The sequence below is a fragment of the Cololabis saira genome, chromosome 24, assembly GCF_033807715.1.
Source record: "Cololabis saira isolate AMF1-May2022 chromosome 24, fColSai1.1, whole genome shotgun sequence".
Classification (NCBI taxonomy): domain Eukaryota; kingdom Metazoa; phylum Chordata; class Actinopteri; order Beloniformes; family Belonidae; genus Cololabis; species Cololabis saira.
In genome coordinates, this window is record NC_084610.1 from 19,488,831 (window position 1) to 19,504,287 (window position 15,457).

Genomic DNA, 15,457 nt, shown 5'->3' on the forward strand with positions numbered 1-15,457 from the left:
ATTCAGTTCTTACACAAACATGATATTTTGGTGTGTATTTACTCCTTGGGGGATATGGACTCTTTCGGGGAGACCCTTTGTCACCAGTCCATTCAAAACCTTCAGCCAAGGTGTGAGGAGGGCCCTGGATTGATGGTCTCAGGGTTCCTTTCTGGAGCGGTTAGCAACTAAATATTGAGGGTGAAAATCAGTACCTCGGTTTCTGAGATCATGAGGTCATGGTTCTCGTCAGAAATCACTGGAATACCTTCTCAGTGTTGAGGGTAAGCGTGGTAAAGAGATAACTGAGCCAAAAGACAAGGCCTTTTGTTAACTGGATTATCAGCAACAGGTCTACACCCATCTATGGTCACAAACTGTGGTTAGTGACCAAAACAACAAGCTTAATCCATAAAAATTGAAATTAGTTTCCTCCACTGGGTGTTGCAATGAGCCCAAGTCAACAGAGTGAATATGATAATGATTTTCTGCACATCAGCATGAGAGCATTTTCAATATATCTGATATATTGTTAGAGGAGTCACGTGACCCGACGAAGATAGCAGCATAAAAAAGAAGCTCTGATCAACCGTGCACAAAATTCTTTTTATTCCACAGACAGTGGCTTGGAATTCAGATTTTTAAATCAGCGCTAACTACGTCAACGTCTCATGAGCAATGTGACATTTTTACTAGAGCTCAAAAACCGACCGCTCAAAACAAGAAAGGGGCCTCATCCAAACAAGCGTTAGTAATATGGCCGACATAGCAGATGTGCTAAAACAGCTAAAGTCGCTATGACAGCTAACCAGTGCTATAACTGCAGTAGAAGACAAAGTGGCTGAAGTTGAACAAGACGTGTTGGAGCACACTAATGGCGCTTTTACACTAGTACTCGACTCGCCTTGCCCTAATTTATTTTCAATACCCAGATCAGAAGTAGGAGGTTGGAGTGAAGCTGCTGTGACGTATTTGATTGTGTGATCTAAACGAAGAAGACAACAACACTAAAGATGTAGAACATGGAGGAGATGATAGATGTGCTGTTGGGTCTGTGGCTTGTGTTCGATATCAAGTTAAAAAATGAGAGAGAGAAGCTTCAAGCAGCAACGCCTTTTTTTTGTTTGTTTGTCTCTGCGCTGCTGAAAAGTCAGCTGGAGCCGTGAGCAGCTATGAACTAACAGAGCTCCTTGTGGATCTGGTCGTTCCTTATCTCCCGTCTAGATCCCTTTTTAATTTTCTCCTCAGCACCAGGTTTCAAAATGGCTTTGGATCACCAAACAGACGTTTGCGCTCCCATTGCTTTTTAAATAAAATGAACAAGAAGCCACAAGTCGCTCTTTCGCTGATTTCCACCTCCTGACTCAGACGTCTTACGGCCCCGCCCCCCAACCAATCGGTGGCCTGTAGTGTGGTGATGTCGGATACAGTCGACTCAGCAGCTTAGAACCTCGGCAGAGTAGTTACATAAAAAGTATCTACTCGGCACGTTAGACCCCTAGTGGGAAAGCGCAAAACTGAAGCGAGTCGAGTCGGGCTGAGTAGGCACTAGTGTAAAAGCGCCATAAGCGCATCGGAGAAGCGGAGAACCGAGTGATGGTGGCAGAGGAAGAAATTGACATTGTACGGGTGGACTGGCTTCAACTGTAAAACGGCTGACACAATTGGAGACGAAGAGCGACGACTTCAAGATCACTTTGGTACAGGACTTTTCAGCAGAAACGATGTGGAAGCGTCAGGAATTCAACACGGCCAGAAAGCTGTTCGGTGAGATGGATTCCAGCTACAACCGTGCAAGATGAGGGTGGTCCATGACGGGAGGGTGTTCCTCTTCTCTTCACCGCATGAAGCAGAGGAATTTCACCGTGGGATTCAACCTAAAGATTAACTCTTATAAATGACCCACTTTTCTTTTTTTTTGGTTTACTAAGAATGTATGTTTATGATAACCAACACAATCAGGACACCTGCAGGCGATATGACTTCAGAACCAGTGGAGATCAATAACGTTTTTAGGGATTTCTGTGAGGCCTTGTATACATCAGAGCGTTTAGATGATTTACACAGTCAAAATTATTTTCAGACTTTGTCAGAAAAAGAGCAAAGGAATTAGATTGCAGTCTAACAACGAAGGAATCAGCAGAAGCCACTCAAAGTATGCAGAGCGGAAAAGCACCAGGGCCGGACGACTCTAATTGAATTTTTGCAAGAGATTTATGGAGAAACATTTGGTCCCATTATTGGACATGTTCGAGAAATCCTAAAGGGAATACTCCCTCCATCCTTTAATCGTGAAACCAAACAAACCACCAATCGAATGCTCCTCTTTCAATGAATGCTCCTCACACCCCATCAGACTAATTTCCTATTAGTCTGATGGGGTGTGACATTAAAATACTCTACAAGGCCTTGGCCAGAAGACTGGAGTCATATCCTCCCCATCTTGTCGACAATGATCAAAATGGCTTTGTCAAAAATAGACATGGATTTCATAATATTCAGCGCGTTCTGTATGGAGGATTTTTTGTGCCAAAATTAAATAAAGAAATACATCATTAATTAATTAAAATGGGAATGAAATATATCATTAATTGATTAAAATACAATTCATTTTAAGTAAAAATATATGTTTATTATTTCAGCATTTAATTAATTAATGACACATTTAATTAATGATTTCGTGTTGTGTGTGAATCATGAAATGTAAAACTGCATTTAATTAATTAATGACACATTTAATTAATGATTTTGTGTTGCTGAATCATGAAATGTAAATGTAAAACTGTCAGTTTCACTCGTCAAACTCAGTGGGCGGATTCCAAACACCTCATTGGTTCCCCTGCACATCAAGTCAAGATGGGAAAGTGCAGAAATAACTCCAACAACTTCGAGCAGTTCCTCTGCTTTACACGCTACATGCTCGGGGTCAGCAGGTCCTGCTTCCACATACTCTGCAAGGTCGAAGATATCGCTCACCAACTCTCTACAAAGTTCACGAAAATCCTCCAAACTCACAGCTGTCATGTTTAGAAAGTCCAAAGCAGTGGATTCCACTAGATTTGCATTCGCCCCGCCCACTGAGTTTGACGAGTGAAACTGACAGTTTTACATTTACATTTCATGATTCAGCAACACGAAATCATTAATTAAATGTGTCATTAATTAATTAAAGGAGCTTGAGGCCGGATTGGCAAGTGGCAAGATTTATGAAAAAAATCCGTATACATTTGAAGTTTTCTAGTAATAATGTCAGATGAAGCGTTCCAAACCCAAAAGAATGAGCCCTCTAGTGTATCTCTCCTTTGCCTTGAACAGGCTGTGTGCTGCAAAATGTGCTGCAATTCGGTCACGAATTTCCCGCGCTGTCCTGCGGATGTGACGTCACATGACGCTGCATGCGCGTTCTCCCCGTTCTCCCGTGCCGGCTTCACTGTTGGCTGCAGTACCCCCAACGGCCGTCGTGGTGAAGGGTGGCGCTAATGAGTCTCATTTCTTAAAAGGAGCCTCAAGCTCCTTTAAATGCAGTTTTACATTTCATGATTCACACGCAACACGAAATCATGTCATTAATTAATCAAATGCTGAAATAATAAATATATATTTTTACTTAAAATTAATTGTATTTTAATTAATTAATGACATATTTCATTCTAATTTTAATTAATTAATGATACATTTAATTAATTAATTATATATTTCATTCCCATTTTAATTAATTAATGATGTATTTATTTATTTAATTTTGGCACAAAAAATCCTCCATAGTTCTGAACCTTGTATGAAAAACAAAATAAAGCTCTTGTATAAAACCCCAACTGGTGAAATATTTACCAATAATAATGTGCCTAAACCATTCACTCTCCACCGATCAAATGAGACAAGGGTGTCCGCTATCGCCTTTGCCATTTGTGTTGGCTATTGAGCCCTTGGCCATGGCCACAAATTGGAGGATATGAGCATCGCATAGCTTTATACGCGGATTACATCATTCTTTTTTAACAAACTTAAAAGATAATATCCCCCTTTAATGAATTGGATGGAAGCATTTGGAAACATATCAGAGTATGAAATAAACAACTCCAAATCCGCACTAATATTTTTGAATGACAACGAAAGACTGCAGCCCATTATAAATACACCATTTACATCCATTATTCTTTAGTGGTTGTAAAGTGACTTTAGGGGTTAAAGTCAGTCCTGATGTGAAACTCCCTGGTGGACGGGGTGAGGGAGATGCTGAATTGATGGACCAGGATGCCGATATCTATGATTGGTCGCATAAACATAGGAAAAATGTTGGTCTTACCAAAGTTTCTATATCTATTTCACTCACTTCCGCTTCCTTTATCCGAAACCTTTTTTCATAACATTAATAATATATTGAACCAATTCATCTGGAATGACAAAAACGCCAGGCTACATCTCAAACTATTATATTTTTCATATTAAAGAGTGGGGCTTCAGCTCCCCAATCTAAAACTGTATTACAGGCTCAGCTAAGGACAGCAATGTATTACTTTTCAGTAACCTCTCCTCCTGCTTGGGTAACTATAGAGGAGACGTCAACACTAAGGCTTCTGCTCAAGCTTTATTTATATTCAGCAAGAGTCGGGAGACTGGTTAAACAAACAAAAAATCCCTTTTTTCAGTGTGGTACTCTGCACACCGACAGGTCGGAGACACACCAGCATTATCACAGTTTACCCTTATATGGGGCAATAATTGTTTTGTACCCGGGAGAGCAGATGGTGGATTCAGGAGGTGGTTTAACAAAAGGTGCTGCAAAAATGTTGCATTTGTATGCAGAAGGTAGCTTGCAGCATTCCTGGGCTACACACTGCCCCCTCTGGCCAGCCAGGGCACCAGATGGGGTGGGGAGGATCTGGCCAGAATAGCATGATCCTTCCATGCGCTACGTCCAGCCAAAAAACTGATGTCCTGTCTCGCTTTGGAGAGACTAACATATATTGTAAATAAGAAAAAAAATGTTGCTCATTTATGGAGACCTTACATAGATTTTCTGGAAACTCACAACCTGGAATTGTGATTAATATTATATATTGTGATTATGTAACTTGCACTGCTGTGATGTTTGTATTTATCATTGTTTTATTTAATTATTATGTATCTAAATACCATTATTATATTTATTTATTATCATTTTTATTGTTATTATTTATGTATTTATTTGCCAGATGGGGGTATACTGTATTATACTGTATGTGTAAGGGTTGAAAAAAGGGATCCAAGGATGCAGAGCAAAAAACAGGTCCAAGGCAAGAGGATGCAGCAAAATCCAACAAAGGATATTTATTAGATGCTCCCAGCAAAACATGTGCTCAGGTACACAGACAACTCAAGAAAGATCACCAAGAACAGAACTGCTTAAATACCCAGTGCACAAATCACAGACAACGATGAACACCTGGTGAACCCAATTAACCCCCAATGCAGGAAGAACACCATGTGTGGGGGAGGGAGGACATCTAGTGGACCTGAGGGGAAACACAGACAAAGGTAAGTATCAAGGTGCAGACACACAGACAGATAAGGGTAAAGGTGCAGACACAGACATGGTCAGGTGTGGACCATGACAGGACCCCCCTCCTAAGGGACGGCACCCGACGTCCCACCAGACCGATCACGGCGGTCCCGGCGGAAGGCGGTGATCAGATCAGGATCCATGATGTCCCGAGTCGGACGCCAGGACCGCTCTTCAGGCCCATAGCCCTCCCAGTCGACCAAGTACTCCAGACCCCGGCCTCGACGACGGACATCCAGCAGCCGCCGGACAGTGAAGACCTCAGACCCATCAATGACACGGGGGGGGGGCGGAGGACGGGGAGCCGGGACCAGCGGACACGAAGAAACAGGCTTAACCCGGGACACATGAAATGTCGGATGGACACGCAGCGACCGGGGGAGCTGGAGACGGACTGCCGAACGGTTGATAATGGCTGCAATGGGGAAAGGCCCAATGAACTTGGCCGCCAGCTTCCGGGACTGGACCCGGAGGGGAAGGTCCCGGGTAGAGAGCCAAACCTTTTGACCCGGGCGGTAACGAGGTGCAGGAACCCGGTGTCGGTCAGCCTGGCGTTGATACCGGGAGGCGGTGCGGAGCAAGGAGGAACGGGCCTTCTTCCAGGTCTGACGACAGCGACGTACAAACGCCTGAGCTGACGGAACACTGACCTCAGCCTCCTGGTCAGGGAAGAGGGGAGGTTGAAACCCAAGGGCACACTGGAAGGGTGACAGCCCAGTAGCAGAGCAGGGAAGAGTGTTGTGAGAGTATTCCACCCACGCCAACTGCTGACTCCAGGTGGTGGGGTTGGAGGATACCAGGCAGCGTAGCGTAGTCTCCAGGTCTTGATTGACCCGCTCAGACTGGCCGTTAGACTGAGGATGAAAACCTGAAGAGAGGCTCGTGGTAGCCCCGAGGAGAGAGCAGAAGGCCCTCCAAAACTGGGACGAGAACTGTGGCCCTCGATCAGAGACCACATCGAGGGGGAGACCATGCAGGCGGAACACATGTTGAACCATAAGTTGAGCCGTCTCCTTGGCTGAAGGCAACTTGGGCAGGGGGATGAAGTGGGCCATCTTGGAAAAGCGATCAACCACAGTAAGGATGACCGTATGGCCACTAGAGAGGGGCAGACCAGTAACAAAGTCCAAAGATATATGTGACCAGGGACGATGTGGAACAGGTAGGGGCTGGAGAAGTCCCGAGGGAGCTCGGCGAGAGGTCTTGTTCTGCACACAGACCGGACAGGCAGCGACGAAGGACCGGGTGTCCCTCACCATAGACGGCCACCAGAAGCGTTGGCGTAGGAGAGACAGGGTCCGCCCAACACCAGGGTGGCAGGCAAGGCGAGACGAATGGCCCCACTGGAGGACAGCAGAGCGAGCAGGGTTGGGAACAAACAAACGCCCCGGCGGACCGGTCCCCGGGTCAGGATGGGCACGCTGAGCCTCCCGGACCACATTCTCCACAGCCCAGGAAACGGCGGCCACCACACGGGAGGGTGGTAGGATGCTCTCTGGAACATAAGTGACTTCGTCTGCACAAAACTGACGAGACAGAGCATCAGGCTTGACATTTTTGGAACCAGGACGGTATGACAAGGTAAAGTTGAAACGGGTGAAAAACAAGGCCCACCTGGCTTGACGTGAGCTGAGCCGTTTGGCTGTCCTGATGTAGGCCAGATTTTTGTGGTCGGTCCAGACCAAAAAGGGATGTTCGGCCCCTTCCAGCCAATGGCGCCACTCCTCCAATGCCAGCTTAACCGCCAGCAGCTCCCGGTTACCCACATCATAATTCCTCTCGGCGGGGAGAAGGCGGCGAGAGAAAAAGGCACAAGGATGTGTCCTCCCATCCAGGGAAGAGCGTTGGGACAGGATGGCCCCCACCCCCACGTCCGATGCATCAACCTCTACTATGAACGAGAGAGAGGGGTCAGGGTGAATCAAAATAGGAGCAGAGGTGAACCGAGCCTTAAGCAACTTAAATGCCCTATCAGCAGCAGAGGACCAGACAAAAGGCTGTGAACAAGATGTTAAAGCATTCAGGGGAGCAGCCAGGGTGCTGTAACTGCGGATGAACCGGCGATAGTAGTTAGCAAATCCCAAAAAGCTCTGTAGCTGCTTGCGAGTGAAGGGAATAGCCCATTCCAAGACTGCCTTCACTTTGGCAGGGTCCATCTGCGCCCTCCCCTCCGATATCACATACCCTAAAAACAAAACTGTGGACACATGAAACACACATTTTTCTGCCTTCACAAAAAGATCGTTCTCCAGCAGCCTCTGAAGAACCTGGGTGACATGCTGCTCATGCTCCTGCTGGGTTTTGGAAAAAATCAAGATGTCATCAAGGTAGACAAACACAAAACGGTTCAGCATGTCTCTCAGAACGTCATTCACAAGTGCCTGGAATACCGCTGGTGCATTGGTGAGCCCAAACGGCATCACCAGGTACTCATAATGACCACTGGGGGTGTTAAAGGCAGTCTTCCATTCATCCCCCCTCCTTATACGAACCAGGTGGTAGGCGTTGCGGAGATCGAGTTTGGTAAAGATGGAAGCACCCTGGAGAGACTCAAACGCCGTGGAGATGAGAGGAAGGGGGTACCGGTTTTTAATGGTGATGTCGTTAAGACCCCGGTAGTCGATGCATGGACGGAGGGATTTGTCTTTCTTGGCCACAAAGAAAAAACCAGCTCCTGCTGGAGACGTGGATGGACGTATAAGACCTGCAGTCAGGGACTCTGCGATGTACTTCTCCATGGCCAGGCGCTCGGGAGCAGTCAGAGAGAAGAGACGGCCACGAGGAGGGAAGGTTCCAGGAAGCAGGTCGATGGCGCAATCATATGCACGATGAGGCGGAAGAGTGGAAGCGCGATGTTTGCTGAACACTTCCTTCACCGCCAAGTAAACGGAGGGAACAGAAGACAGATCAGGGAACTCGCCAGGGGTTTTGGGGTCAGGCCGGGGAGGAGGGGGGACTACAGCTGATCTCAGACAGTTCTGATGGCACGAGGAGCTCCAGCGGGTCACCGACCCGGAGGACCAGTTGATGACCGGATTGTGCTTCTCTAGCCAGGGCAGGCCTAGCACAAGCGCTGTGACTGGCGAATCCATGAGGCAGAACTGGAGTTTCTCATGGTGATTCCCAGAAACGCAGATGTTCAGGGGGACAGTCCGGTGGGTAATGGTGCCTAACGGCCTTCCGTCCAGGGCACAGACCTCCAGAGGAGGCTCGGTGGGAACAGTGTCTATGCTCAGCTGACGCACCAGGGCAGAGTCAATGAAGCACTCGTCAGCTCCCGAATCCACGAAAGCATGTAATGACTGGGGCTGAGACTGCCAGGTTAGGGTGACGGGAAGGTGGGAGCGAAGGCGATGGGGAACGATCCGGGATTGGCTCAGCAGTATTCTCCCCCCTACTGATGAGCCAGCTCTTTTACTGGACAGGAAGATGCCATGTGACCAGGCTGGCCACAGTAGAAGCAGCAGTTCATTCTGGTGCGGCGTTCTCTCTCCTCCTTAGAGAGCTTGGCACGGCCCAGCTGCATGGGCTCAACAGAGGTAACAGGTGAGTCAACAGCCATTGCCTGGGTGGAAGGGGTAGGCGGAACAGAAGGTCTCTGTCCAAACTCATGAACCCTCGGCATCCAGAAGTTCCCAGTGGAACGAGCCTTAGCCCGGTCACGGCCGCGGTCCCGCAGCCGGTTGTCGATGCGGATGGCTAGGTCGATAAATTCGTCAAAATCCTGAGGAATGTCTCTAGCAGCCAGTTCATCCTTGAGACCGTCTGTGAGGCCCTCCAGAAACAGGGCTATCAGGGGCTCCGCACTCCAGCCAACTTCAGTAGCAAGGGTGCGGAAGTCAATGGCGTAGTCAGCCACACTGCGTGCCCCCTGGCGGATGGTAGTCAGTCTCTTGGCTGCCCCACGACCAGTGACTGGGTTATCAAAAATTTTCTTCATCTCTGCCATGAACATCCTGATATCGAAACAAAAATCGCTGTCCTGTTCCCAGGCCATTGACGCCCAGGAGAGAGCACGTCCCGTCAGGAGGCTGATGATGAAGGCCACCTTGGCGCGGTCAGTGGGAAAACACGCCCTCTGCAGTTCAAAAGCCAAGGTGCATTGGGTGAGGAAGCCCTGGCACTTCCCCGGATTACCGTCATAACGCTCCGGGGGTGGCAGGCGAACCTCCCTCAGTCCTGGGGCGGCCGGAATGGAAGAAGCCCCAGGATCCCCCCAGTGGTCAGTAGTGGTGGTGGGAGGGGAAATGGGCTGGTTATGGTGCTGCTCGACAGCCGTGGTGAGTGCCCCCATCTGTTGACTTAGCCGCTGCACTGCAGAACCGATGGCCTGGAGGTCCTGGGAGTTCTGGCCTACCAGGGCTCCCTGGTTAGTCAGCGCAGTGCGGAGCAGGGGAACTTCCGCTGCAACAGCATTCAGTCTGTCCAACTCTGCTGGATCCATGTTTTAGTGCTTGAGTTGTTCTGTAAGGGTTGAAAAAAGGGATCCAAGGATGCAGAGCAAAAAACAGGTCCAAGGCAAGAGGATGCAGCAAAATCCAACAAAGGATATTTATTAGATGCTCCCAGCAAAACATGTGCTCAGGTACACAGACAACTCAAGAAAGATCACCAAGAACAGAACTGCTTAAATACCCAGTGCACAAATCACAGACAACGATGAACACCTGGTGAACCCAATTAACCCCCAATGCAGGAAGAACACCATGTGTGGGGGAGGGAGGACATCTAGTGGACCTGAGGGGAAACACAGACAAAGGTAAGTATCAAGGTGCAGACACACAGACAGATAAGGGTAAAGGTGCAGACACAGACATGGTCAGGTGTGGACCATGACAGTATGTCCATGTTTAAAGGTCAATGTTTAAATCAATGAGAAAAATTACAATAAAAATGTTTAAGAAAGAAAACAATCTGATATATTGTGTTAATTTAGCATGAAGCACAGTCACACAGAAGCGTTTGGTTCTGACTGAAAAACTACCTTGTACATCATCCGTCCGTCCATCCATCCGTCCGTCCTTTAACTTCGGCTTGGGTAGTAGGGACTTCTGCTTTAGAAAAGTGGCCCAGAACTTCTTTACCCTGGTCACCACCTACAGTATAGTTCACGAGGTGGCATCCTAACCAGATGCTCAAACACCTCCCCTTGTAACAACAACTTACTGTGGTGCTGAGTTTGCATTCCCAAATAATTTGAGGAACTGTATTGTCCGGTAGGGTTTCCCAAGGTTAGGTGAGTTCGTACACTCCTCGCGCCCCCCGATGTTGTGAAGAATATGGTAGTACAAGAATAAACTAGTAGGAACTGGATTGTCTGGTAGGGTTTCCCAAGGTTAGGTGATCCTGGCGTATGTATTAGATTAAAGGTGATTCAACTGGGAAGACATGGACAAGGTACTGCAAGGATCATGGTGTCCCTAAATCATTTGTGATTTACCAGGGTTCCACCCCTGAACCCAAGCTTGCTCATGAGCAGCTGGTGGCCAGCCCTTCACCATGGGGCCCATGTTGGGGTGAGAAGTAATGCAGATTCGCCCTGTGGGCACACCACCTGCAGGAGAGAGCATATGAGTCGGGTACTATAAGGTACAGGTAGCGGTCACACTGAGGCACAAGCCTCACTGTTCCATCCAAAAATGGGTTACAGCATCGTATTGATGATAGATAAATTAATTAACAGTAATTACATCGCAACCTAGGCATCCTTCACTGTTCAATAAACTGTTTCACTCTACAAAAGGAAAAGAATTGTTACACAACTGTTATTACCCATTTTAGATTATGCTGATGTTGTCTACCAGAACACTTATGAATCACATCTTCAACCCCTAAATGTCATTTACAACAGTCCATGTAGATTTGTCTTAAGGTGCCCATACCGAACTCACCACTGCTCCATGTACCACTGGCTCCAACTCATATTCAAATGTATCCACTTTAGTTATCCATCTTACTTAAAACAATATTTGATTCCATATACATCCTCATATTCTCTTAGAAACAGTCAGCAAGCCTTCTTTTTCGTTCCTTTGACATTTAAAGAAATTGGCAGACGTGCTTTTAAGTTCAAAGCTCCATCAGATTGGAACAACATACCCATCAATATAAGAAAACTCAATTCATTACATCTCTTTAAAAACTCACTATTTTGCCATCTCAATGAACCATGTAGTTGCCTTTAGTGGTATTGCCTTCTCATTTGTGTCATTTTTTTTTAATACATAATTTATCTATTTTTTCATATATTGTATAATAATGATGATGATAATTGTTGTTCTTATTGTAATTACTGTGTTATATGCAGCGTTTACCTGTGCTTTTCAGGTGTGGTTTGTGTGTGAGAGCTTTATGTATTATGTATTATGTATTATGTATTATGTATGTTGTATGTAACTGTTTTGTACTGTGTTGTATGTTTTATGTTGGACCCCCTCGAAAACGAGATGATTCATCTCAAGGGGCTTTCCGTTAATAAAATGTATGGCTACTATAAGGTACAAGTAGCGATCAAACTGAGGCACAAGCCTCACTGTTCCATCCCTCGGTCTCCCAAAAATGCGTTACAGCATCGTATTGATAAGTAGATCCACCAGGTCTATGAACAACACTTTCTTTTAAATCATAATGAAAGGGGATTTTGATTAAATGAAAATACTGAAAGGCTTTGTTGACTTACTCCTCCTTGCTCTGTAACACTGTCAGCCATCCAGTGAGGGTTTGTAAGTGGCACCCTAATTGATATGAGGAATGAATTAGCCCCGAGTCTGATTAGAAAAGCCTCTTATCATCCCTAGCTGCACTTTCATTTTGAGCATGTTTGAGATAGAAAGTTTTATTCAAATATAGAGTGAGTCACAGTTAAAGATGTTTAGACATCAATCAATTCACAAAAGAGAGGATTTCCTTAATAAGTTTGCATTTCTGTTATTTTTGAATTTCTCCCATTATTCTGACTTTACCTGATCTTTCAGTTTATCGTATGGAAGTAGAGACGCCACACAAATGTAGGGTACCGAGATACCATATGTAGAATTCCTTATTCCTAATTAATCATGTTGTATTTTTCCTTGCAGATGAAAGAGAAGACGTTCAAAAGAAGACTTTCACAAAATGGGTAAACTCACAGTTGGCTAAGGTAAGCCATTCGTACCTCTTCTAATCACTGTTTCAGTCAATTACAGGCACATAAAGATATTTGTTTGTTAGGTAGACATTCAGTTTTCAACCATTGTTCACGTAATAAAAAATTGCACTTTATTATGTTATATAATCATCCTTGCCACTTGTTTTTCACGTGCACTAAGATGGAACTGGGGTTGTGTTGCTGTAATGCTTAAACGAGTACGTACACTCCCGATGTTGTGAAGAATATGGTAGTACAAGAATAAACTATGGTATTTTATGGTTAAATTTAATTTAAAAACATGCACATTTGCAAGCATGTTTGTTTGTAAAAATAGTTTATCAAAAAATAAATGATGTCAAAAAATTAATTGCGAAGTGGCCACATGTCCTTGATACTAAAAAGGCAGCAATTCAGTATCCACGATTCCCCCTCTCTCTCTTGTATTCATTCTTCAGTTTATGAAGTATCTTCCCACCGAGTTTTACTGACAGCAGAGCAGCAGAGCAACCCAGAGCATGATGTGAACACCATGCCCTCTCAGAGACTTGAGCCTTCTTTCCTGTTTTTTTTTTTAACATAAAAATGAAATGATCCAGTTTTACTTTTCAAAAAGCAGCAGGATCCCCTTCAGGGCCGGCTCTTGAACTATGCTGGCACAATGCAAGTTACCTCCAAAATGATTTTCTCCGGTTCAAGGCTTTTGACAAGTATCTCCCAAAGACTTTGTTCATTGAAGACAACTTGAATGTAGCTGTTCTGTGTTTTACAACAAAAATCCTGCAAATGTACCTTCTAGATAAAAGTGAAATATAACTGTTAACATTTACTGATAATTTACTGTAAGATAGAATACAGATTAATGCTGTATTTTCAAAAACGGTAACTTGTTACTAAAATACATGTTTGGAGTGGTTTGTGGGAAACACAGTTTTACGGTCTTGTGTATTGATGTCCAGCCTGCTGTTGAAAACATATTAGTACATTGAAAGGCTTTAACTTTCTGATGCATCTCAATATTATGCTGAACTTTTCATTGGTTGATAAACTGTGTTCAATAACTGTGAGACAGTTATTGAAGCTAGAGCAGGGGTCGGCAACCCAAAATGTTGAAAGAGCCTTATTGGACCAAAACACAAAAACCAAATATGTCTAGAGCCGCAAAAAATGAAAAGTCTTGTATGTATAAGCCTTAGAATGAAGGTAAATGGCGAAAGGCGAAATGTTGAGAAAAAAGTTGAAATGTTGAGAAAAAAGTCGAAATGTCGAGAAAAAAGTCAAAATGCCGAGAAAAACATTCAAAATGTCGAGATTAATGTTGAAGTACAATCTCGAGAAAAAAGTGGAAATGTCAAGAAAAAAGTCGAAATGTTCAGAAAAAAGTCGAAATTTTGGGGAAAAAAGTCGAAATTTCGAGAAAAAAGTCAATTTCGAGAAAAAAGTGGAAATGTCAAGATTAATTTTGAAGTACAATCTTGAGAAAAAAGTCAAAATTTCAGGAAAAAAATCGAAATTTCGGGAAAAAAGTCGGAATGGCGAGAAAAAAGTCGAAATTTCGAGAAAAAAGTCGAAATGTCAAGATTAATGTTGAAGTACAATCTTGAGAAAAAAGTTGAAATGTCGAGACAAAAGTCGAAATGTTGAGATTAAAAAGGAAAGGAAAAAGGAAGAAAAAAATAGAAAAAAGAAGAAAAAAGAAAAAAGGGAAAAAAAGAAGAAAAAAGGAAAAAAGAAAAGAGCCGCATGCGGCTCTAGAGCCGCGGGTTGCCGACCCCTGAGCTAGAGTAATAAACTCTGGTGGAGCAACTTCTGGTTTGGTGTCTGAGGGTACATGTAGCTGTATAGTGTAGTAACCTTGATTACTTCTAGCCCAAACATTGTTTTTCTAACTTGGACAAGACTTTGAATCATGAATGACTGTGCTCTAAGAACGGCACATTTCTTAAGGATCGGCCACAATAAAAGGTCATTTGTGGAAAAAAATAGATAAACAAAAGAGTAACTTTTAAAAACGGAGTGGTGGAACAAACAAGGAAGCCTTCAGTAAAAACTCCCAAGTTGATCAAACGAGAAAAGCTTTTTGATCTCACCTTCAAAAGTCAAGGTTTCCAGCAGCATAGCACGCCTCGAGGTTCACAACAGAGGCGTATCCATCTGAAAAAGGAACCAAAATAAATAAACACTTAAACTAAACCAGACTAATTATCTTTAGAGAAGTAGAATTGAAATTGAATTTAAAAAAATACTTTAATGATCTTCAAAGGGTAATACATTGTTGCAGTAGTGATCACTGTGTTATAGAGAAGATGCTCAGGGTTATCAATGATTTTTAGTATATGAAATTAGATTAGATTAGATTAGAATACTTTATTATCTGTCTCAATAGTGACAGAAATTCCTCTTTGACAGGGCATTCACACATTCCCATCAAGACACATTACAATAGAAAATGAATAAATACATTAAAAATACATTCAAAAGAAAAAAAACAGTAAATAAGTTAGAACAGACATGACTAGTTCCTGTTAAAAGTGCAATGATCTATTTAATAGTGTTCAGAATGATTGTGGCAGATGGAATGAATTACTTTTTGTAAATGTTTTTTCGGGACAGTGGAATTTTATACCTTCTGCGTGACGGCAGTAGTTGAAATGAGTTGTGGAGGATGAGAGGATGAGGGGATGAGAGGGGTCTTCTGTGATCAGAGTGGCCTTCCTGATCACAGAGCGGTTGTAGAGATCAGACAGGGGTGTGTGTTGTGATCTGCATATTTTGATGGCCTGGTTTATTATTCGGGAGAGTCTGGTTTT

At 44.2% G+C, this 15,457-nt stretch overlaps 1 protein-coding gene across 3 annotated transcripts in view; it reads left to right on the forward strand.

Annotated features, from left to right (window-relative positions):
- The window catches only part of dmd (dystrophin), a 361,679-nt gene that overhangs the window by 95,444 nt on the left and 250,778 nt on the right, over positions 1 to 15,457 (forward strand). For all 3 annotated transcript variants that reach the window (XM_061715918.1, XM_061715919.1, XM_061715920.1), the window contains exon 2: positions 12,598 to 12,659. In XM_061715918.1, coding sequence (XP_061571902.1) covers positions 12,598 to 12,659 — 62 coding nt within the window. The remainder of the gene's footprint in view (positions 1 to 12,597; positions 12,660 to 15,457) is intronic.